Source organism: Bombyx mandarina, chromosome 06 (genome assembly GCF_030267445.1).
Source record: "Bombyx mandarina strain Sakado chromosome 06, ASM3026744v2".
NCBI classification, from domain to species: domain Eukaryota; kingdom Metazoa; phylum Arthropoda; class Insecta; order Lepidoptera; family Bombycidae; genus Bombyx; species Bombyx mandarina.
In genome coordinates this window covers 7,827,320-7,853,754 of record NC_143213.1, presented here as the reverse complement: position 1 = coordinate 7,853,754, position 26,435 = coordinate 7,827,320, and the positions used below count along the sequence as shown (strand labels likewise).

Genomic DNA, 26,435 nt, shown 5'->3' with positions numbered 1-26,435 from the left:
TAAAAAGGATATATTATTTTATAATTTCAATAAAGATTTTAATTTCCTAATTTTCATTAATAATCATAGAATCGTATAATAAAACCAGATTTAATTAATATTAAAAAGTAATTAACATTAATATTTTTTCTTTCTTTGAACTAGGAATCTTTGGAAAGAATGAAAGAATATCGACACATTTTGTACTGTCTATTTTTGCTCGAAGTAGTCTTATAGTTGCAAGGGTGGAACGGCCATTATATACAATATAATCATTTCCACCTTATGCCTAATGGAAGATATTATCTATAGGTAAGTAGACAAAGATAGCTATGTGTAATTTTCTGCTTTGTTTGTCAATCGATCAACTTTTTTAGATAACACTAACATCACAAGTAACTTTTATCCGATTATAAAAATCTGTGTTAGCAGCAGAAATAGATGGAGCTCTGATACGAACTATTCGGGCCCACAAAACATTTCTATAACAAATTACAAAACAATTCGAATAAAACAGACTTTCCCAAAGTGGGCGATAACGCCTCCTTGTGGGCGCTGTAGGCCTAAAGGGGGGCGTTAAGAGACCCAGAAAAAAATGTGGGCGTTGTGTAGAGGCTTAGGAGGTGATTTGTAATTTCATCTAGGAGGACTTACACACCGACTGAGCTCTCACTATAGTGGTTTCAAGTAGGTGGAAAAAAGGGGGCGCTAAAAAATACTTTATACTCAAAGTGGGCAGTAGACAGAATAAGTTTGGGAGCCTCTGGAATAAAACAACAAATGTTTGTGAATCATTTTATTAATCATTTTTGTACTAAATGTTCGTACAATTTCTCCTTTGGTGCAATTGAAACAACACTATATAAGTCGTCTATTATCAAAGGTGGCAATCTGTGCATTTGGACAAAAGAATGTTATTGATATGTCAATACAGATTGATTTGAATATAATCGTCTCCTTCAAAGAATACTGTTCAAAACCTGCATTAAATAAAGGTTAATACTTAACCTGTTATTTATCTAAGATGTCGTTCAGAAGAGTTTTGTGACTGCCAATGGAATACAAAGTCAATAATTCGTTTTTCTGATTTACCAATAATTGTCCAAAAGTCACATTGCCGGCTTTGATAATAGTCGACTCATATCTAATAGCATCATTTAGATGCTTTAAAACTTCTACCGATTCCTTTAAAACAAGTTACTATCTCATGAATGCAATGCCCAGATATAATTTGTGCTAAAACTACGTTTCTCCATCTTTAATAGTGAAGACGATGTTAACCTATTAAGGTGTGTAATTATATTTTTTATTTAAAGGATTCCGCTACCTTTGAAATTGTGTATTCGATCACATAACTAATCAATAATTTCACGGAGACAGCTGCGGCTGCACAAGCCTTAATTTAAAATTTACCAACGAAACTGAAAATGTAATTCAACTCATTTGGAATTGTATAAATAAGTGATAAGTGGCGTTCTTTTGATCAAATATTATTGAATACTAATTATTTTGTTGTATAATTTAAAGTTGAACATTCAATCAATCATATTGCTCAAATATCAACGATTAACACGCTAGTCGTCCTAGGCCACGAAAACAGTAAATTATTCGGAATGTCGGAAATAATATAAAATGACAATAAAAAGCGCGACATATTGTACTTTTGAAACTAATTTTTAATTATGTCTACGACTCGCAAAAACCCTAGAAAATACTGAACTTCGATGAGCTTGAGTGAACACGAAAGTGAACTTCTAATTTCCTATTAACTTTAAAATACGGTGCTAGAACTTTTCTAATGGGCATTAAGCATGACATGCACGTATAATAGTTAATAAATGGAAAAAGCTGGACGCTGTGTGATTGAAGCTCGTCTTGAACACGATGAACGTGGTGGATCTCTCGCGCTGACTGGACGAGCAGCACGTCTGTTTCTCTCATTGTTCCGCTGAACTAACACCTCGTCTAGCTCAGGGAGATGGCGACGAGGCGACAACGCTCTTGGTGTACGAGGGGTACGCGCCGATCTGCATCGAGAGATTGGACGATCCTCTTCCCATTCACTCTCGTAGTAATCCTGTTTACACATGATAAATATCATAAACAATATAAGGAATATAGTGAAACATATATTGTTAGGTTAATATTATTATTATTTTACTTATAATGAACAGGATAATTCTTTTTCATTTCTGGTTTATGGTAGGAAGCGACTTGGTTCTGTCCCTGACATTACTGAAGTTCATGAGCGACGGTAACCACTCACTATCAGGTGGGCCGTATGTTCGTCTGCCTGCAAGGACAATAAAAAATAAAATAAAAAACCAATATTATGTTAGAGAAAATGGAATTGAACTATTTTTGCATACGTGAGCAAATAGTCCAATGATACAAAAAATGCCTTGTTCGCAAGATGATTGTAAAACGAACCCATAGACACAGCCCACTGAGTTTCTCGCCAGATCTTCTCAGTGGGTCGCGTTTCCAATCCGGTGGTAGATTTCTGCCAAGCACTGCTCTTGCTAGGGCCAGTGTTAGCAACACTCCGGTTTGAGCCCCGAGAGCTCACCTACACGCTATGATAAAGCTGATATAGCCTCTCAAGGTTATCAGCAACGGTAGGAAAAAAATGTAAGACGAAAACTGATATTTAATACCGGAGATCAGTCAACGCGAACTATTACAGCAATTATCTTACATTTTAAGAGGCCTACGTAATAAATAAACTTGTTTGCTCAAACAGTTCAAATTTTTCCGGCTATAATTTTAGACTTGAAGTCGTTGTTTCAAATAAGTTTACCTAATGATTGAATAATATTTTAAGTAGTTCCATACTAAATCTTCAATTGTTTTAATTTTGGTGAAATTTTCAAGCGACACTTAAAACGTGAAATGATTAACAAAAACTCGACATAAATATGAAATTGCATCGATAAATGTTATTTAACTATGTGAACAAATTAAAACGACTGTGATTTCCAAAACTAACATCAAAGATAATGAAAATAATTAAGTAAATATAGTAAAGAATAAATGACTCACCTTACGTTTCCGAAATGAATTTTCCTCTTTCTACTTTGTGCTGGTGCATGTGTTTGGGACTAAGATAGGTACAGATACAAAATTATATGGTTCTGTAAACTGGTCGCATTTAAGATGAAACCTTACAGAAACGAAAATGAAACACAAATTTTATTGATGTTAAACTTGTATTAAATAATCACCGTAATACGTACGTATGTTCGAATCAATTGTTTGTCTATTCTACAGTTAATATCTACGTTGCCAATGTAAATGGTAATTGCGAAGCGGTAAAAAATATTTTATCAAAGCTAGATAGTTCAGCGATACAAGTGACATACATTCTCAAAGGAAAATTTAGGTTACATATTGTTTTGTGACTAATTTAAACATCGAATCAATAAATACTACCTAATCCTAATTACACGTACTTCTAGAATAATAAAAAACATTAAATTCTATTAATCTGGTCAGTCCATCCCGAGCCCCTTCTGTTCTCGCCACAGCTATCGAACGAAAAAAATAGTTTTCGCGAACTTATTCAACGCTATGAGCTTTAAAGCTGTAAAAAAGCTAACTTTGATTAACTAACTTAATACCAATAACTAATGTATTTCATTGCTCGCGTGTGGGCTGTGTCAAGAACTCTATTCAAACGGCTACTACCCAAATAATAAAACATAGGTACAATACAAAGGTGCAATTTTACACTATTCGGGATTAACGAAAAATTAAAAAAAGAACTTCTCTAATAATATAATAATATGCATAAGATAATAACATACAATTCAATATTAGTTTCAAGCACGTTACAATTTGAAATTGCTATTAATAATCTGTGTCTCTACTCTCGTCTATTACTGTTGCTGTTTACATTGATAAGGTGCAAATCGCATTTACTGCCTCTGTACAAAGTAAAACACAATGAAAATTAAAGGAGACTATAATTTGTCGACAAGTTATATAGCTTTGTTTATATAATCCAATAAAATACAATCTTTCTAACATACAGTAAATTGGCACTCTTGTAATATAATGGTTAGGTAATATTGACAGTAAAAATAAAGTAATTAGTACATATTAACTAAAGTAATCAAAGATCAAACAGTTTTTACCTTCCTTACAAAATCCAAACTTATTTAGACGCTAAACGGATATGCACAAATTATTGACTTTATCTATTTTAATTTTGACAAAAATCATTCATTCAACAAACATTAGTTAATATCAATACATTCAACAAACAGAAAACATACACAATGGACTATAATTGAATATTAGACTGTTAGTACATTTTATGACTAAAATATAGATGAAAATGCGAGGTCTTTCTGGTAGTGATTTAACTCTGCTCTTCGTTCAAGTTTTCGTCCGATTTCGGCAGCTGTGAAGCTGGTGGAAGTGGACTCTAAAGCAGAAAAAATAAATTAACAATCACCACGTAAACAACATTATAAAACAAAACGTATTCAAAATCAAACAAAAACAAAACGCTATGTTAGACACAAGAGCAATAGAAAACCAAACAGAAAAACAAAAATGAATGTATGAGTTGCAAGTTTCGCAGAGAAAAACGAATACCTCTTGAATCAATAAAACTTGTACAAATATTCTGGCTGAAACAAAAATGACGAGTGTATGAGGTCGTGATTAACCACCACCAAGAAAACAAAGAAAGCAAAAAACGCCATGATCAAAATGCCTGCTTCCGGCTTCAAGCCCTCACCTCCTGCCGTGAGTGACTGCGACTTGTTGGCAATGGCGACTGCCCAGTCATCTGCTTGATATACTCTTTATCTTCAAATATTTTGATGTCTCCACCTCCTGGCTTATGTTTTACGTTATCCAAGGAACCCACTTTACTTTGAGCTTTGAATTCCAATTTTTGGTTTTCGATCTGTTTAGAAAGTTGGTGTGCAGATGTATAAAATTCTATATGACACAAGGTGCAACAGAAGGAAATAGAATCCGTTCGGCGTATTACAAAATGCCTATGTAACTTGAAATATTGCGAATTGGGACATAGGGAGGTGATGACTCTATTTAAAATTTTTTTTTTTTACTCGGTAAATACGGTATGTTTGTTTCAACGACATATTTGTTTTTAATTTTGGGTGATACATAATTCAATTGCAATTCATCCGAAGATTTTATATTCTTGTCAATAATAATCGTCACCGATGTTGTTACACGTAACAATAATAACGAACTGCCTATCACCGGAATTAAAAGTGATTTTTTTCAACTAAAATAATTTCAGTGGTGTTGTAAAAGTTTCAATAAAACAGTGAGTTGTGATGTTGTATTGCTGAAACTTATGTGGTGAGCTGTCGTGTACGATTCGTAGCTTTTTAGTAGAGAAGTTTTTATTGATTTCGTAGCGTGCAAAACGATGTATGTGTTTGTGTGCGCGTGCCGACTGGATATACATTCACCTAATTTAATTCAGATAATATTAAGTTTATGTGCCAATTTTCAGTGTCGAATTAAAAAAAAAATTAAACTTATTGTCCGTTTTATCAAGCTTATTTATTATTTAAAATTTCAATAGTTTATTTATGTTTATTATTTTTATTTCAAATTTACGAGTGAGTTATTTTATTTGATCTAAACATTGTGTCAGTGAACTTTTGGCAAAATTAGACAGCCACATAACCTATCATTCCATATAAACAAACATTTGTTCATGCCATTCGTCGATCAGGCACAAAGTTGCGCCCAACTGACCTTTCTCCATAAAGAATGATAGGAAAAATGTTTATGAGACGCTCTCCATCTTGGCAACGCCCACTTAACAAACTAGAAACAACAAGATCATTTTAGGAATAATCCCCGTAATGTACATTTAATTAATTTTTTTATATCAGCATCTGACGTCAATCCGTTGGTTGCATTAACCTACGTATTAATATTTTCACGGAAGCACTTATTTCCGTGCCATAATCTATACTTTTATACTATAATAATATTATAAAGAGGAAAGATTTGTTTGTTTGTTTGTATTGAATAGGCTCCGAAACTACTGAACCGATTTGAAAAATTCTTTCACTGTTTGGAAGCTACACTATTCCCGAGTGACATGAGCTATAATCTTTTTTGAAAAAAATTAGGGATTCTTACTCCAATAATGTAACCCAATCTGTAAAAAAATTACCTAAAATATTCTTTACATCGCGTGCCCTGCGAAAACTATTGATGATAGAATAAAATAATGTACTACGACTTTGCAGAACACATTATTATTTACAAAAAGTGTCTTGACAGCATATGTCGAACTATTATAGTTATGCCGCAATAAGAGTTCTTCTATTTTAAAAATAAAACATCGTGAAATATCGTTGAAATTTTTGTTAAAGACCCGAGCGGAGCCGGAGCGGGCCGCTAGTATTAGAATAAAATTGTGCAATAAGTAGTCGATGTGCTACACAAACTTCATATAAATATTACTCACTGTTCTCGTTCCGTTCTTATCCAATGACGTCTAAAAGACAACAGCGTTCAATCGTTTTACTATTAATTAATCTACGAGTATGTTATTGATTGTTGATATATACAAATCTTTTAACCGTAAAATTGGCCAGCGTGCGACACATTGAAAGTGAAAATAACTTCTAAAGCTACAATTGTCTAATATACATATTATATCCAATTACTAGGCCGACATACTCGTGTGGCGTTGGTAGTATCTATCTGATACATAAAGCTCAATTTAAAGATTACTTTTACCTTTAAAATTAAACAAATACTCACTGTATTTTTCTCAATAAAGTAACGTGGGTGAATGTTAATCAATTTTTATGTCTTTTTTTATCGAATTAATCCTATGTAATTAATTACCTTGATTGCACCACCGCCGGGCTTGTGGGTGATATTAGCTGTGGAGCCAACTTTCGATTTTGCCTTTTCGCCGAAATCTAGCTTGACTGTTTCGATCTTCTTATCACCGCCGCCGGGCTTGTAAGAAGCGTTCTGGAGGGAACCGATTTTCGATTTTGCGTTCCACTCCAGTTTATTAGTGACAATCTGAATTTCATTAAACGTATATTTAAAAAGTATATAAATATCATGTGTTGAAATCTTTAGTGTACCTATTATGAGTTGATTCACTCCAATTGGATAGTTTTTTCTACTATGCTATGTATCACATGTGACTAGACACATCCTTAAATCTGTCTAAAAATACACCCATTCGTTGAAACAATTTCTCATTTTTGATTGTCTCGTTGAAATAGTAGTCACGGACTGTGACTGCTGGTCAATAAGGTCAGGCTGTGACTCATGGCTATTTAAAAAAAAAAGATATTCTGTGCGTGGGTGCATTGATACATGTATCTTAAGTAGGTTTTCAATACCGATGACACAGGCGAAAATCATAGCTGGGTCTATTGAATGAGGAAGTTTATTAGTTTATAGCGTATAATAACGCACGTTAATAAAGTGCCTACGTACTGAAATGTTCGTGCTTAAAGCAGCGGTTTGAATCCCGTAGGAAAGCAATAATTTTCCTATGAATGGTAGAAATGTCTAATGGAAATACGTATTTCACGATATGTTCACCATGAAGAAATAATGTAGATTCTGATATTCAAGTCTTCTATGGGATATAGTAGCTAGAAAAAATCAAGTAGACTGTCAGCTGCGTATCATGAACGATAAAAAACCTAGACTCAAATGCCAAATTGTCTAATTAAATTCAATAACATTTAACAAAAATTAGTACCCACACCACTAACCATTATCATACATGAAATCATTTCAAGATAAAGTTTGATTTTGCATCGACAACGATACTTTATCATATCTACTGCACTAAATATCATTAGTTTGAATATTTTACTTGTACTCAATTTGTTCAGTTAAACAAAATAAGTGAAAATCACGCTTTATAGTACCTTACCTTTTTAGCTCCTCCACTAGGAGTGTACGCTTCGTTTTTAGCCGCAATTTTAGGTGTGATGTTTCCGAACTCCAGTTTTCTGTTCTCTATTTTAACCTTACCACCCCCGGGTTTGTATGTGGCGTTATCCAGAGATCCTATCTTGGATTTCACGGCCTTTAAATTTGGCGACGGCGCATTCCCAACTTGAACTTTATTCATCGGTACTTCTGTAATTTTTAAGAGTTATAAAATTTTAAGGGCAGGCCGCAGTTTCTAATATTTTCTGTGAGGAGATCTGCCCTTGAGGACCCAAACGCTGTTACAAAACTCACGCGCGCGGTGTGTGAAGATAAATAGTAGAAGGCAGAGGAATGACATTAGATCCGAAAAGTCTAAGTGTCGGAATAACATTTGACTAGCCTCTAACAGAGTAAGATTTGTATACCGAGAACTTAGAAGCCCGCATTTAAGTAAATTTAAAGTCCTAAAAATCATTTTAGGTCATAAGATTTTTAGTCTTTTATCGCATTGCCCATTTAGTATTACGTGTAGTATTTTCTTCGAATTTCGTGAGTTGTTGATATAATAAATATTTTCGCGATTTACTTTACCAAAAAAGCTGTAAAATATTTCATTATATTGTATACAAGGAATACATTTGCTTACTTTTCTTTTCGGTCGGGGTAGGAATTTCTGGAGTTTTGGCTGTTGCACTCTTGCTCGATGATCGAGAAAGGCTCGCCCTAAGACTGTTACTCGATTTTTCTTTTGTTGGCGTTTTGTTTACGATTTTCTTGTTCGGAGAGCTAGGAGATCCATTGAGATCCTAGCAAACAAAATACAGGTCGTTCACATAAATCGAACATGATAAAGATTTTGAGTATCATTTAATTACTCACATTTCCTTGTGTAGATTCGTCAACTCCGCTGTCGTTATCTCCCTCTGTGAAACAAATTGTAATTTGTAGAACAGAAAACTGCCTAATCATAAAAACGAACAGTAAATATGATTTATTGCCTAAATAGGTTTGGCTCACCTATAAGTCAACTTTAATATTAAAATAAATTAAGATCTTATAATTTTACCTTTTTGACGCGATTTGGGAGCCGATGCGGACTTATGAGGTGTTGATTTCTTAGAATCAGAACTTATAATAGACGTGTTAAGCTCATTTGGTTTTTGCGTCGCAGATTTCGGTGGTTTTGTATCGGGGATTGGTGACTTAGGTGCAACTTTAGTCGGAGTGGCAACAAATTTAGGGTCGTTATTCACTTGAGATTTAATATGCGTCGGTGTTACGGCTTTAACTTCATTCTTCGGAGTTTTTGGACGTTGCGGCTCTGGTGTAATAGTTTGCGATTTATTATTTGAAATAGAGCTTTGTGATAAATTTTGCTTAGGCTCAGGAGAATCATCACTGCGAGTCAGTGAAGGTGAACGTTCAGATAAATCTTCTTTAGCTGGAGCTTTAGCAGAATCAATATAAATATTTCTACTAGTTCCATTATTTTGTGAAATCACATCATCGTCATCATCTACCTTCTTACTGGCTGTTGCAGCAGGAAAACACCCAATAAAAGAATCGGTCATTTTCGTTGCTGACAACCGCGATTCAGGACGTTCAACAACATCTTTAGCTCCATCACTTGAGGACACAGATCGAATACTTTCCTTTGAACTACGCAAATTGTCCTTACTATCTTTTCCCTCTTGTATCAGCCCAAGACCCGGACTTCGAATGCCAAACTCATCTAATCTACCACCTATGGCGCTAACCGATTTGCGTCGATCATCTTCTGCTTTAAGCGGGCTTGGTGCACCAGGAGCGGCAGCAATACTATAACTTCGTCCTTTGGCCATCCCCGGCGCGTCAAAGCTATCTGCTTCTTTTCCGTTTTGATTTTCATTTTTGTTATCGCTTTGGTTCTCCAGGTTGACGACTTTATTCTTATTTATTCCAAAAGATTCAGCTCCCTGCGAGGGTTGCCGAGGAAGTTGCCCAGGCCCTGGCGGTGCTCCGTTTTTGTTTGCCCCGTTGGGCAATTGGGTAGCAAGAGGCCTGTTGCCGTCGGGCGTTATTATATTCCCACTGACAGGTTGTCTGGGACCAAATTGCAGACTGTTCGGAGGAGGAGCTCTAAGTGTTGGTGACTGAGGTCTTGGACCTTGTTGAGAGACAATAGATTGTGGTCCAAAAGGCCGCAATGGTGGAGGCCTTACTTGTTGAGGTCCCAGTGGACTTGAAGGAACCGAATTCCTAGGTGCTGACACGCCACTTCTAGGTCCGAGTGACTGTGGCCCAGTTATTAAGCCACCGGGCTGAAAATTAGGTCTAAGTTGACCTTGCTGAGGAGCTGCAGGTCTCGCTTGTGGTGCAAAATTGGGCCGAGAATCTGTCCTTATAAGTGGGCGGATCGGAGGTGGTTGCGCCGATCCCGATAAATCGGAACCGACTGTCCCAGTGGTAGCGCCTTGGAGAACGCTCTCTGCCGTTGCCTTAGACAATAATTTTTATTATTTAAAAAACAGTACAAGAATAGACCTAAAGAACAACTACTTATAATAAAATACGATAAACATAGTTAAAAACTATAAAAAAAACTTCGCTGTCACAGTAAGCCAAACTAAAAATTAAATCCTCTGTACATTTGTAAATTTATCAATTACGAGGGCTTTTATATGAAAATTACAATGATAGGTAATCCCATGTTAAATTCCGGTGTAATTTCCTGAAAAAATCAAAGCGATTGTTGTTGCAATGCTTTAAACCAATGATAAAATAATAATATTGAGACCTGTAATAGAGCGGTAACAACATGAACGTTAGCAATTCTTGAAAAGTTATAAATGATAATTTATTTCACAAAAATGGTATTAAAACCCTATTTTCATTAGGACCATTACGTATGTAGGTATGACCTACTTTCGTGACCAAACTATAATAGAAATTTATTCATCGTTATTACTTATTTTAAAATTATAAATTTTTATTGCATTATATAATATGGGTCAGTGACGCATGAAGACGCACATTACTAATAGGAGAGAAAGTCTGTTTCTGATTTATATATTATTTATTTTATGTTAGATTCGAACGCACAAGATATGCTGATTTGAACGTACCATTAAGATTTATAAACTGTCACAAAGTCGGCCATTAGGTCAGTTAGTCAGTTAGCTATTGTCGGCGGAAAAAATAGACACTCCTCACCATAAAACAAAAGAACGTTAGTTTCGGAAGGAAATATTTCACAGTGATTGTGAAGTATCGTGACAATGGCATATCTAAAAGCCACTTTGTGGTAGTAAATTATTAACTACACCGTTTGTTGTTGTTACTTTAAAAAATAAAGATTATTAAAGACAAAAACATATATTGGCTTGTAAATTTTTAAGTACACATTCCTCAAATTTACCTTATCACACATTAAAGCTAATGGCGGATTACTAAACATCAGATTTCATTATTAAAATAACTATTTCATGTACATATACATACAATTTCAGTAACATATTATAAGGTATTTAAATTTTTTTATCGCATAGTCTGGTGAATGAGCTCATATCATGTTAAGTGGTTAACAGTGTGCATTGACATTCAAACGTGAATATTATTACTTTGAAACATAAAGTCTAGGTCTAACGCCCATCAAAAGGTCTGGAACTAGCGTCATAACAGTCTAAACAGCCATCATCAGAATTTAGTCGAGCTTTTTTTTTATACCTACCTATGGTGATAGCCTTGAGAGGCTATATCAGCGTTACCAGACCAGTAGGTGAGCTCACGGGGCTCAAACCTGGCGAAGTTGCTAACACTGACCCTGAGCAAGAGCAGTGCTTCGCAGAATCTACCACCGGGTCGGAAACGCGAGACTCGAAGAGAAGATCCGGCGAGAAACTCAGTGGGCTTTGTCCGTGGGTTACTTTACTGGCCGAGCCCTTCGTCGCAAGTGATGGGTTCGACGAGTACGATGACCGGTGCTTGTGCTATCTACCTAAAACCACCGTTAATGGAACGGGAGGATCCGAAGCGACATGTTTTGGGCAACGTTGACTGTTTACCATTCGGTCCGCAGGATCAGGAATGTAGTTACCGACGGCCACGATGTGGGGGTTCTAGTGTCGTGCCGCTTTCGCGAAATGGCGCACTGATGTCGACTGCATATACATAATGATGTACTATAGGTCCAGGTCGTCTCGACCTACTATTGCGACTTATTCACAGTGATGTTCTGATCTATCTTAATCCATTAATTCCTAGCCTAGTCTCAAAGACAATTAAAGTCAGACAGGCGGTTAATCTTAAAACATAAGAAAATGAATTAAACAAAACCTTCGGCTAGTCATAGGTACCAGGTTACTAGAACTGTTCAAACTTGTAGGTAGCATCCAATAGGTATCAGATATATTGACTGTGGTCGTTAAAAGCATCGTAAAATGGTGCCTGTTCAGGGTTTTATTGTAACTGAAATAGGACCGTGACACGCAAGCAGGCTTTTTTAGTGTAGCACGTTTCCATAAAGTCTTGAAACTTTAAAAAAAATCCCTGTTTAATGTCATGTATAAATTAGTATTCGTCGTAACATTGTTTTCTGGCAAGATTTAGATTTCAATTTGGCGTCAACCCTAATATTTAAATTTAGCAGACTCTTCATTGTTTTCTACTAGCACTTTATTGGAATTGTATGCACTGCAATGCCTTGAATATTTGCACTGAAGTTGTTCAAAAGTTTGAAGAGTTTTCACGTAACTATAACACTAGTATGTACATCGTAACAATAGGTATTCAGGTATTCAGTAAGCTTTGTACTAACTTGTTTTTGCTTGTTTTGAGTGAGGTAAACGTCCTCATCGCGTGATTCTAGTTTTACCGATCTAAGAAATTTACATGAAAAGGCTGTAGCATTTCGCCAGCCTTTATAGATAACCGATCATCAATACAATAACATTGCATGTCTGGCTGTTTATTGTCTTCGAGATTCGTGCATTTGACTAACATGGTACAGAAATCTGCAATCCGTCTAGCACTGACATGAATTGTGCATATTTATGATAGATTTATCAATAATAAAATTTATTTTGGCAATCTTTAACGATCGGTATGACTTTCTAAGGGTTGTTTAATCGATTATTTAAAAAATAAACATACTCAAAAGCTTCCCTTGTACGCTTATTACGGTTTTCAGACTTTCATGGCCATGATTTACACAGCTATGATAGCCGGCTTCAAACTTACAATGAAAGTCGAAAATTGAGTTCTTTCAGCCGGAAATTTAAGCAATTACCGTGAAAAGCTTTGAAAAACGATATATAGGTTCTAAACAATTTGAAGAGTGATTTTTGTGCAGCTTTTTACGTTTTGCGGTCGTGCCAAGGTGACATCGATCGTAAGTCCTCTTACCCGGCTTGCATTATTTGCCTCCATATTTCTCGGGGCTTAACTTAAATTTTATAATCTTCAAACAGTACAGTTTAACCAAAAATTCTTCACACGAGGCAATTTCTTATCTTGAAACTATAAAAAATAGTAAAAAGATTTGATCAGTCATAAAACAACACGTAGACTACGTTTTGCCATAATGGTGCTTCGGTGTAAGGCTTCTATTTCTTGTGAGACAATGGTCCGATTCTGCGTGAACTACAATACTTGCGTCTGCTGTGATACAATGAAACAATTACGACTATCAAGCGAAACATTTGGTAGAACCGTCTGACAAACGGTAAATTCCAACTGATTTAAACAATGACCTTAATTATTTCCGAATACGAATTTTCAAGACGCGGTCGTGGCTCGGTGCTTCCTATTAAAAGGTATATATTCAAATCTCTGTACAAGACCTGGAGATGTATTTATGTCGGTGATCTTTTACATATATATTTTTTTCATACCTACATATATGGTGGCCTAAGGGGCTATTTCAGCTACGCGCGGATGGGTAGTTGAGCTCACGGGCTCAACCTGAGAGAATTTAAGCGCGATCGGATAAGTAATTATGGGCGGCTACGATAAGAGGGCTTTGGTGTCGCGCCGCTTTGTCGAAGTAGTGTTCTGACACTTCGTTAAGATACTTACGTATCAGTACTAATTTTAGGTCGTCGTGTAAATCTACATTCCTCACATACCACGGTGCTCCGACGGCTATCCTGCAGAAACAAGATTGGATGACCTGGAGAGAGTTATTGTGTGTACGGGCCGCGTGAGCTAACATTACACTTGCATAAGTCAAGACAGAACGTATGCATGTTTTGTACAGTGTCACCTTGTTATAAAGAGACAATTTACTTCGCTTGCAATTCATGGGGTAGAGTCGACCGAGTAGGAACGCGGCTAGGTCGCGTATTACATATATGCAATCTATATCAAAGTACTGAACACGGAAAACCCTGTCAACACATTCGAATGGTCAGTTTTTTTTTTCAAATTACAATACAAATCAGTTTGGTAGAAACATCACCGATGACACTGAATTAAAAACTACATTTTGTGTATTATGTTTTCACCCATTTTAAGAATAATCTTCTAAACATTTAAAAGTGATATCAATTTCTTAGTATAACAGATCGAGGCGCCGCCATTTCTAATTCCCAACAAGATGTCCCCGTGGCTGGAATAACCAATTCGTAATAAAAACGTGAACCCGCAAACATTATTACACAGTGCGAGAGCGGCACAGCCAAAGTCAGTTAAAGACGATTAAGTCATGGACCATCATACAAATAAATAAAATCGAAGTGACAGTTTGTAATATTAAAATAGCTTTTTACTCCATGCATATGATTGTATATATGGTATATGGTATACATATACCGAAATAACATTTTTTACAATTTTGTTTGTCTGTTTGTTCTGGCTAATCTCTGGAACGGCTGGACCGTTGACGGGACTTCCACTGGCAGACGACTGATGCAATAAGAAGTATCATAAGCTACTTCTATTTTTTTTAAATCTAAAATTATTATAATATAAAGTAATGTTTTGTTAAATTCCACGCGAATGTAGTTGCGGGTACAGCTAGTTTAATATAAAACAACTGAGTTACCACACTTCAAATGTAAACACGAATGAAACAACCAAACAAGTTCACAATTATACTATAAAATTTGAACCCACGCTAAAAAAAATTAAAACACATCAGACTAATCTTAAGTCACATTGAGATATATTAAATCTGCTTACTTAAGAACTCAGAATAATCCTTACAATTAAGATTATAGGCATAAAATTATATTTCCAAGATTACGTCAATCACTTCTTCTTTGTGTTTACATGTAACGCAATAAGTACCTAATAAGTAATGGGTATGTCCGAATTTTTTTTAATTCAAAGTGCCTGTTGATAAATTTAATGATCCTTTCAAAAAATAAAATAATCTGCATGATACAACCATATCACTTTTTTTTTCATTAAGCGTTTAGACACTTGCAGACTACAGCAGCCCATTTATTGTATTTATGTGCTCTTGTTTCCTAGCAGAAAAATATATTTATAGAATCTCTCTCTGTCCTTCTCTCTCTCCTTCTCTCCCTCTCACATAAGCACAAATACATTCAATCATCTGGTATAATATGTAACTATTAAAATACATATCAATTTACCAAAAAAAAACATGTACGTCAGCAATTACAATGACAGAAAATTCCTTTGTTCGTTCTTTAAAAACATCAACAGAGGTGCCAGCATGTGCAAAATGCAGAAAGAAATTCCAGAATGGACTGCGAGAACAGCTAAAGAGCCAAAGAATCGTAAAAGTCGCTATTTTGTAACGCGATTGCAAGTCGTCACATTCAGACTTTTCGCATAGAAATTAAAATGTGAGAACAGAGATTGCGTTATGGAATTTATTATCACTACATAGTATAAAACAAAGTCGCTTTCTTTGTCCCTATATCCCTATGTATGCTTAAATCTTTAAAACTACGCAATTGATTTTGATGCGATTTTTTTTAATAGATAGAGTGATTGAAGAGGAAGGTTTATATGTATAATAACATCCATTAAATAGTGCAGAAATCAATAATAAATTACAGTTTCCGAAGCGAAGCGAGGGCCGTCGCCCATGGACTTCAGCAATGCCAGGAGTATGAATACTATTTGGCTGACAGCCTTAACCAAGCTGCACGATCAGCATTCCCGAGCTCTCCTGTTCCGTCCGCCCCACGAACGGCCAGTCTTCTACCATCTCTCGACCTGAGCGGTCGAGTCTTCTACCATCTCTCGACCTGAGCGGTGGAGTCTTCTACCATCTCTCGACCTGAGCGGTCAGTCTTCTGCCAACTCCCGACCTGAGCGATCAAGCCTTCTCCTATCCTCCGACCGGAGCGGTCGACTCCCAATTCTAAATCAGTGCGCGTGACTAGCATCGGGCCTCCATAACTTTGTATTTCATTTTTTTAAATCTACGTAGCGAAACCCGCTATAACAGCTCCATCACCTTGGAAAGCCTGTCATTGTAGTAGTCACTGTAGTAGTGACAGGTGATATCAGAACAAAAACTAGATATTTTATGAATCGCACAGGGTGCTCGAGGAAAAACGAAGAGACAGTTGCTTCTGAATTGTATTTTCTACGAATTTGGATAGAATGGGGCGAATGGAAAAAGTACAGTATTTTTATTGGATAAAAGGGTTGGGAACTTTGGGTAGCGGGAGGATGTGAGCTTTCTTACAAAGTGATGTGAGGTTACTGGAATCAAGGGAAAGAAAATGCATGTGGTACAGATTAGAGCAAATTACTCTAAAAAAATGAAAAAAATGCGACCTTGATAAGTTTTATGAATATTTTGATAGGAATGCTCGCTCGGAATCTGGTGTAAAAGATAAAATATTAAATAACAACTGGGAAAGACGTCAAAGTGGAATATTTGACGCCGCTATTCAGTATGACTGGTAACTTAGCAAACTGAGCATTGAGATTATTGACAGTCATCATGAATGCATTATTATTGTCACCAAGCTTACCGACACCAAGAGATCTAAGAAATCGCTGTACTTTTGCCGATTCAAGATTATTCATGGAGTAATAAATGCGGCATTTCTATTTTGCAATTCGCCCCACTTCGATAAAGCGGCACGACACGAGAACCTTCTCATCGTGGCCGCCGGTAACTACATTCCCGATCCTGCGGACAGAATGAAAAGCAGTCGACGTCGCCCAAAACACGTCATCTCGGATCCCCCCGATCCACTAACGGTGCTTCTAGGTACTTCAAGCACCGGTCACCGTTCTCGTCGAACCCATCGCTTGCGACGAAGGGCTCGACGAGTAAATTAACTCTCAGACACAGCCCACTGAGTTTCTCGCCGGATCTTCTCAGTGGGTCGCGATTCCGATCCGGTGGTAGATTCTGCGAAGCACGACTCTTGCTAGTGTTCGTGTTAGCATCGTCGTCAGGTTTGAGCCCCGTGAGCTCACCTACTAGTTAAGGTTCCGCTGGAATAGCCTCTCTAGGCTACCAGCTTAGGTAGGATAAAAAAAAGCAATTCGGCGACTTAAGAATTCAGTTACAAAAAACGTGTTGTCCACTACAAAAAAATTCCTATAAGATCTATCTATTCTAGGCGCTATGCTAGAAATTTACAGCTAGAATCGATTCAAGTTAAGTGCAAATTACAAACAGTTAACGTTAACAAATTACATGTTTTCCCAGAAAACATGTCAAGAAAGAAACGTAAACAAGGAAATAATTTCACCATCTATACGACGTCAAACCTATTTATTTGTTTATATAAATATTCTGAAAGATCTGGATTCTTGTTATTTCCTACTCAGTTTATATTTAGTTGATTAGTATGTACTATAAGTTTCAGTCCTCTATGTGCGTACAGATTTCGATGAATACAGGTCACAATTTGAACGCGTATAGTTCACAAGAAAATATTTGGCAGACACCGTGGCTCTCTCGGGAGTCACGCACTTTAGGAGGGTGAGCTCGTAGTAAAATAATTTATGTATTCCAACGGCTCTATAAAATGAGCGTTCGTGCTTTAAACATTTTTATACAGAAGAAATCAAACCGGCAAAATTATAATTTGCGTAATTACTGGTGGTAGAACCTCTTGTGGTCGCACGGGTATGTACCACCACCCTGTCTATTTCTGCCGTGAAGCAGTAATGCGCTTCGGCTTGAAGGGTAGGGCAGCCGTTGTAACTATACTGAGACCTTAGAACTTATATCTCAAGGTGGGTGGCGCATTTACGCTGTAGATATCTATGTGCTCCAATAACCACTTAACACCAGGTGGGCTGTGAGCTCGTCCACCTATCTAAGCAATAAATAAAAAAGATATTTTTCAGCAATAACTACTGTTCATCTCTTTTAGTTAATAGTATTTTAAAAGACGTCATTAAAATGTGACCGTGATCTTCCCGTATTATAGACAGTTCAAGATCTAAATTACTTCTAAAAAACTGTCTGGCGCTAAACCGTTAGAAAATTTAACCTGTTTTTGCGGTGAAAAAGTTAAATGCCACTTAGTTTAAGACAACGTGATACAAAACATGTCTACTATGGCCACAAATACAAAACTTTTATCACTTAAGATAATGTTGTTCACTATCTATGTTTTTGTATTACAGCGTCACGTATGTGTGAGTGAGTTTAAAGAAATGACGGTTTAATTATTACATTAGTGGATTAGGGGGCAGAAAAAAAAGTTCATTATATTTGCTTTACAAAATACGAATATAAACGAACAAGACAAAATGAAATCATTTAGAATCGTCAATTAAAAATCATAGGTATAAAACTTATTTGGAGTGTGAGTCCAATGGCATACTAGTAAAAAAGAAATTAAAGACTTAAATTGCCAATTTAAATAAACGGTTTTCACACTCCACTGGAAATTTCACTTAAAATTCATTTCCTAGTTATTTTTGCAAAGACGAACTATGATACTTGAGTTTGAATTTCAGGTCTCATATCCCAATGCTGAATAGTGAAAGTTTTTATTATATTTGTTTTTATTTCATAGATAGGTGAACGAACTCACGGCTTACCTGGTGGCTAGTGGTTACCAGACCCATAAATATCGCACCATGCATGGCGCCATCCATCTTAAGATTTGAGGTTAAAGTCTCAATTCGTCTTCTCGCATTAAAACTGTATAATCTCAAAACTTACTCATTTTACAGGAGAGTGTTTTAAAAGTGTTAGTTAAATAAATGTTAAAAGCTTAAATATTATTTTTTTTATTTTGGAACGAAGTTCCTTATTTTACCAATTACGTTATCTGTCTTTTAAAGTAAGATAAAATAATGTATTCATTTTTTAATAGTAGTCAAAACATAGGTTACCCAAAAATAAAAAAAATAAAACTAAACTACGCTCTTTTGACAGTGTTTATATTATGAGAAAAATACTGGTGATACCAAATGATTCCGTATAACTCAATTTCGAATATTCTTGGAAATTGTACACTTTTAATGTGAAAAGACGAATTGTGTTGCATGCATTACGGCCGTCGCACTCTTCAAGCCGTAACGAACAATTGATACGTAAAACTATTTCCCCGGATTTTAATTTTAGTTATATTTTATTCAGAGATTTGAGATGTCCAAGACGTATGTCATAAAAATCATGTAAATAACATAGAAACCAGCACACATATATAATAAATCACAATGTTTAAAATGAAGAGCGGTGAGGGTGAACGAGGTACTGGCGTCACAGCGCTCAGCGTCAGACGACGAGTGACGTGGTCTCAGATAGAGTTTTTCTTGCCAAGTGACTCAGACTTTATATAAAACGGAGCAGAAATCTAAAGCATTGTACACTTCACATCAAACCGCCGAGTCGAATTGACCGATTGTTTAAATAATAATCTTAATGTTTGTAAACGGTGAAGAACAAATCACGCAACGATTAAAACACATACATTTGGACACAAACAGTAAGTTGCGTTGTTGTTTATTTAGAGTATCTCTTTGAAATAACGAAATATGAAATATATTTCTATTAAATAGTTTCAGTAGTAATTTAAATTCTTTGGTTAAATCGTAAACTTCTAAAACGGATTATTGTACTAACTATGTATTAATTAAAGATATCTAAATGATAAAACTAAGCTTGGAAAAACTTAAATGTCTTTTTTGTTTTTGAATCAGGCAGTATGCAGCCAAAAGCCGAGGTTCCCCCGATGTGTCCAAAAAGCAAGCTTCCGTTGTTGCACCTCACTCCTTCAGGTGGTCAGAAGAAAATCGAGGGCGCAACACCTCAAAGCAAGTCTAATCCTTGGCTACTGAAGCCTCCGCTGGACATCCCTCCCACGCCGCCTCCACAATCGAAAGTTCAACACCACGAGTTCTTTCCGTAAGGAATAGGGTATTTTTCTACTCGAGACGTTAGAATAAAAGTATTGTTATAAATGGCAGCATGCCATTTTGTCAGAACACGGGCTTTTTGGAGTCGTACAAAAATATGCCACGATGTATACATAACTATGTACGTGTATCGTTGACGACGAATCGAGAGAAAACTTCGGCGTCACTCGATTTGCGTCAGTTTTCGGTAAATTGTGGTTGATAAGTTTTATTAAAGATTGCTGTAACTATCGTAATGTGAACTTATCGATGACGATAGTAATCGATAAGAGAATATGTGATTAGATATACAGTGTGTTATTGTCTGTAATTGGAGCAGCTGTATTGTTTATTGTTAATGTAGTATTATGTATGTACATATCTATTTTTTTAAATGATAGTAAGAACTTTTTCATCTTGTCTAAATAGATCTCTGTTGTATTTAATGTTTGTGACTGAAACAGTTCTTCCGATGTAAATATCGTGTTTTACTTCGCAAAAAATATATTATACAAAAAAATAAATATATTTAATTTCAATTCAGTTCCATCCAAAATATATCGTTATCTTCGCCTCCAAAAATAAGAATAACAAAATTTTAATAAGTCATAATTTCGGTTTCCGTGACAACGACATTCAAATAACATTAGCACGCTAGCAAATATGCGACGTACATCGTCGTACAATTAGAAGAAAGCATGTAATGTAACTCAATTTATTACAAAAATAAATATGGGTCAATGACTTTAACACGAATATAATTTAAAGGTTCATTATAACGATAAAAACATTAAATCCTAATTTATTAAATTAGATTCGTTTGATAAAAAATGAAAATAATTTAATATACCTATACCTATGTGGACATAATCAAGAAAATACAGGAAAATAAAGGAATAGTCTTAGATTAATTAACACATTTTAGTATAATGCTGACCACAATTACTTCACAATGCCAATCTCGTCAAGCGATAGACAAAGGCCTTCCGTTCCACGCTACGATTCTATTCATTTATTCGGATGTGACGTACTTTTTCCATTAAGTTCCATACGTGAAAGAACGAATAGATGTTTTTTTTGACGGAACAAGTACATGTTTCATGTCAATCTTATGGTAACTTTTGCCTAAGTATAAGTAAAACTACATAGTATTAACAAATTAGAAGTCTTAACGAAGGCATGATTCCACGGGTCTTTCTCTTCCAAATAATATTGCGACCTTAATTGTCATACTTTTCTTTTTTTAGCGAATACATACACGTCATGTTATGTTGCCTAGTTTTCATTGAGAGCAAATCTACTTTTAACTAAATTTTGTATTTTTTTCACGATGATGACTAAAGTATGTTTGTGGGTTAGGTCTAAAATATATTTTTAAAGAATCAAAATAAATGAGATATTATTAAACATGTTTATTTGTTTTAATATAATGGTTTAAACATTAACTGGTTCTATTATCGGCATTATACTTCAATTAGTAGGATGGACCTTTGATTTACGATTAAATTTGTAGTGTAATAAAAGGCAAATCATTTTAATGAGTTTATATTACATACTAATGTGGGTTATTTTGTAGGTGAATAGTGCTGACACAAAATTTCAGATTAGGCTTTCATCAGGCGTCCAAAAATAGTTTTTCAGAATTATGATTGTTACAATTATTAATTAATTAATTATAATTTAACGTTATACTGACTGGTCGGGGCAGTGCGAAGCAGTGCGTCGAGGGTCATGAGGTCTATTCCCAGATCGGACAAGCATTTAATTTTATGTGATGAACAGGTTTCTTTGCTCTTTGTCTGGATGTCATCATATATCAGTACATATATTCATATATATGTACATACGTAATTAAACGTATATAAGTATGTATGTCAATCTCCGATACCCATAACACACAGGGAATCTTAATTCGAGGCCGGATAACCGTGCGTGATTTGTTCCCAGTTTAAAAGTTTAAATTATTAAAAATGTACAATAACAATTTTTTAATTAAACAAATACATATTGGATTTAAGTTGATATCTTGAATAAAATTACAAAGAAAGGGGTGAGTATTTACGTTTTCGTTCGGTATTCACTGCTGAGTCACGAAAGACGTTGATGACTAACGTAATTGTAAAACACCTGTTCCTTTTAATTTAAAGATTCACAAAATGAGTGTAGGTAGGTATACGGAGTTTCATCGGTGTGACAGCGCAAGGTCAATGACGTGTATTTTCCCAATTCTAATTTAAATGAATTTGTACAAAGAGTGAGAAATAAAAGTACATCATCGTAATCTCTTGAATTTCTCCGAACTGGAATATTTCTTGACATTCAAAACAGAGTTTCAATACCGTTACTGAAGAGCTTTACTTAATTTTTTTTTTTGTGCGTTCCAATAAAATGTGGTACGTTTAATTTTAGAATGAAATGGTCACCCACGTTGGGGTCATAAACAATTTTAGAATAAAGCCGGTGATCAAACGAAAATATACTTTAAAAGAAGGCCCGATTAAAGCCAATGTATTAAAATTAATTTATTTATGATTAAATGTTTTAACAAAAACACAAACGAACGACGAAATAACAAAAAAAGACTCATTACCGCAAACTTCACTAAAATTATTTACCCCGAACTTAAATAGCTTAGTTACACTAGAATAGATAGGACATTAGATATTTTTCAAGAAGTCTCTTGGACTATGATACCGTTTCGTAGGTAAAAGTGAAAGATAAAATAGCTGTCCTGATTATCTTTAATTGTGATAAGTAGATAAGATACAATTTAAATTTATATTACTCGATTTTAAAATGGATTCACTTCTCACGTTGTTTCATTAAATTTTTGAGGGAAACAATAGTTACAATAAATTTTATTCTCAACTATTGTAAAAACGTTCTTTTTTAAAAATATCAACGACTTCATAGATCCGGTTGTTTTGATGATAGTGGTTTTCTGAGATATAGCTTATGAAGAAGCAACCTAACATTTTTTGTGGGTTTTTTTTGACGTTCCAAATTATCTATTTTATCTTACGTTGAGGTCATAATTACTTCTAAGTAACTTCTAAGTAATTATTTTCTAGTGGAACTGGAGACTTGAAGTTACAAAGAACACGGAAATCTTCCGTTTGTACTCATTCTAGAGCTACAACTATGAAGGTAATTTTTGAAAACCCATCGCTAAAGATGTGTGAATATTTCATCATAATTATGTTCCAAATGTTCCTTATTTTTTCTTTTCTTTTTTATTGCTTATATGGGTGGACGAGCTTACAGCCCACCTGGTGTCAAGTGGTTACTGGAGCCCATAAACATCCACAACGTAAATGCGCCACCCACCTTGAGATATAAGTTCTAAGATCTCAAGTATAGTTACATAATAAAATATTGTTCAAAAGAACTAAAATGGGACAAGTTTCAATCTTCTTTTGGATACCGATTTTAATACCCGCTTTGAATATCATAATAATATTTCACAGGGTTTTTATTTATATAGCTTTAAAACGTTTCTATTAAGTACATGCTTTTGCAAGAAGCAGAAAAATTAAATAATGTAAACATTCAATTAATACTTTACTAAAAGCCACGATATCTTAAAACACGAATGCGCAGTTCACCTTCAAACAAATAGCTACGTAATGTACGTAATATGGAGTTAAACTGACCAAAAGAGTAATTTGTTGTGGGTGCCAATAAACAGTGTTTGTCTCAAGATCAAATGTCTTTCGTCCATGACTCTGACTGAGTCATCTCCAAAGTTAAATATAGTTTCTGTTTCTCTTTACGTATTATTATTTACAGATTAATTGAAAACGGGTAGATATATTTCTTTTCCAGTGTATAAGATTTGATCGAACGAAAACTACAAATTACAAGCTAAGAATTTGAATTTTATTTTGCGATACTTTCATAAATCCCAAAAGATTGATTAGTTGCTCACAAAAACGAAAATCAAAACTAAATCTAAGTAAGGGTGATAGGAAATAATTGTTCAAATCATTCAGTTACGGGGCCAAATCGAAATCATAAGCTTCACGTTGAAAAAAACTACGTTCTTCAAATTACATCCGTATTCATGATTATATTTGTGATTATTTGTATCATTCTTATTGATACAGACAAGAAATAATTGAATGGGTATTTGTGACGTTCTTTTCGATTTAAAGTAAATAAATCTAAAATGACGTAACGATAAAGATCGATTGGATCAATCGTCCATAATGATGATATATCTATCATTGAAAAGAAATTCTGTATGTTAACATAATATCTAAAACGAAATTGTATTGTACGATGCGAATGGATCGTGCGTGTCCATTTTACGCAGTACCTTTTACTTAAACACGCACAGGGTGGTGTGCTAACAAACAACCTCCGCTATTTACAGAGTCCATGTAGGTACATGTGCAATAATTCGTGTGGACAGGATCGATATCTACAACATAATGTCCAGCAACTGACACACCGACATGATCGAATGAAGCAGAATGTTCGAGATGCAATTATACGAAGCGTCTATAGTGCTATGTGTATTTCGCATGACTTACCTAGCTTCAAAAGTGACGAAAGAACTGCCCTTAATTATTCAAACTCTGGGTATTAATATTGAAAAACTCTGAAAGGGGGTGCGTCCCGCAATGGACGCCAGTTTAACCTGAAGTGCCGTGATACGTACGGCCTCTATCGGCAAGCCGACTCCGTGAAGATCTCGGAAATTTTTAGATACGTCAATGTTTTTTTGTTTTTCTAATATTTTCATGAAAATAAAACTTATACGATAAAAAACAAGTTTAATATTAAAGGTACACAATGTTTGTTAAAAAGCGAAAAAATCAGCATAATTTGATCATCCTTCCTAATCATTTGTTGAATTCAATGACGGTATGATTCCGTGTAGTGAATAACTCAGTAGTTCCGAGAATCAATTGTACATAATTGATTTAATAATTTTAGAACCTTTCTGGCTTAACCGGTATTTCGGCCGGGGTACTTGTAGTCATGTAAGTTAATGCCGTGATTGGATCATAATGTAGTATTATAATACATTACTGAGTAATTAGTATGTGTTCAATAAACTAACGCGTATCTATGCGTCGATTATACATTTAAGGAATAATTTCGTACAATAGAATCAAATTAGCCAATTTAATTAATATAATAAAAATAAATTAAATAAGTTTATAATTGTTAAAGCGAATAAGATGTCACGGTTCGAAGTTACCTCAAATAAATTAAGACTTTCAACGCACATCTCAAGTGAAGAACGAAATTCAGTGCTAATGTCTATTCAGTGTGAGTTTAGTAATTGCTTAACACCCAAGGGGTTAAATGTTTATTTAAGTAAAATTAAATAAAAAAATTGCCCATATCTAAAGTTTCTTAGGTTCTGAAAGTTCAATCGTCCTGCGCTCTGAAAAACTTGCGCGCGCACCCTAAGAACGGAACACCCTATGAGATAATATATACTGACTATATTATATGGAAATTTGGAAAATGTATTTTTTTAATTCCAATGAAAATTTACTTTTGAAATATATTCCTAAATAAAAAAAGATGTATAAAGATGTTTGTAGATTTTGCCTATTTTTGCTATTAATGAGTACTGCGCTCCACTTTGAAGGATGGAACAGCTGTTAAGCAAAACAATTGAGGCTTAGACCTCATGTCTCATTGTAGGTGGCGGTATTCACGCTGTGACGTGTACGGGGTTCGGTAACTACATAATTAACATCAGATAGGCCGTAAGCTTCCTCACCCACGGGTCCCCCTCATATGTCGGTCTGGGGACCGGCGAGGGGGACCTAAGAAGACGTCGTGCAAGCTGCTCTGCACGCGTTTTATGCAAGAGCATCCGGGTGATGGAAGGCCGGCTATCCTCGACCCACGCTGGTTCTGACCCAGCGGGGTATTCCTCACTCTAACCGGCGCCATCTAGGCGGGCTCCGGATAGCCTGCCGACCGAGAGGGCTGGTGGTCGTGGCGCCGACGACCGCCAGTCCGGCGTCCCCAGGGGGACGGTGATGGGAGAGATGTGCTCCGCACTAAACACTTCGCTTTCCCCCTTTGCCTTTTCATGAGTTCTGTCTCATGTGAGGTTTGGACGTTGGTTGTTGAGCGACAGGAGGTTTTAGTCGGTTCGACTCCGACATGCTCCGCCCGCCGTCCCCAGTGGAGGGCGGAAGTCCGGCGATTTCCTCCTGACAAAAAAAAAAAAAAAGCTTCCTCACCCGCAATTGCATGCAAATGGAACTTTAAAAAAAATACTAAAT

The 26,435-nt window shown here is 35.5% G+C and overlaps 2 protein-coding genes across 7 annotated transcripts; one reads left to right on the top strand and one right to left on the bottom strand.

Annotated features, from left to right (window-relative positions):
* Positions 1-760: 760 nt before the first annotated feature.
* On the bottom strand, positions 761-24,856 carry tau (microtubule-associated protein tau). Of its 6 annotated transcripts, XM_028169742.2 has the most exons (10): positions 24,714-24,855; positions 13,282-13,395; positions 8,966-10,376; positions 8,779-8,822; positions 8,546-8,705; positions 7,898-8,106; positions 6,838-7,023; positions 6,452-6,481; positions 4,727-4,897; positions 3,170-4,408 (listed from the first exon to the last, which is right to left on the bottom strand). In XM_028169742.2, exons 2-10 carry the CDS (start codon positions 13,303-13,305, stop codon positions 4,343-4,345), a joined length of 2,301 nt encoding a protein of 766 aa, XP_028025543.2. In that variant the 5' UTR covers positions 13,306-13,395; positions 24,714-24,855; the 3' UTR covers positions 3,170-4,342. The 6 variants fall into 6 exon arrangements, with proteins under 6 accessions (XP_028025542.2, XP_028025544.2, XP_028025543.2 ...); XM_028169741.2 differs by lacking the exons at positions 3,170-4,408; positions 4,727-4,897 and adding an exon at positions 761-2,056 and having other exon boundaries at positions 24,714-24,856; XM_028169744.2 differs by lacking the exon at positions 6,452-6,481 and having other exon boundaries at positions 24,714-24,854.
* Positions 19,593-21,587, top strand: LOC149502816 (uncharacterized). Its single transcript, XM_089728286.1, has 2 exons — positions 19,593-19,769; positions 19,984-21,587. Exons 1-2 carry the CDS (start codon positions 19,706-19,708, stop codon positions 20,190-20,192), a joined length of 273 nt encoding a protein of 90 aa, XP_089584412.1. The 5' UTR covers positions 19,593-19,705; the 3' UTR covers positions 20,193-21,587.
* Positions 24,857-26,435: the final 1,579 nt, after the last annotated feature.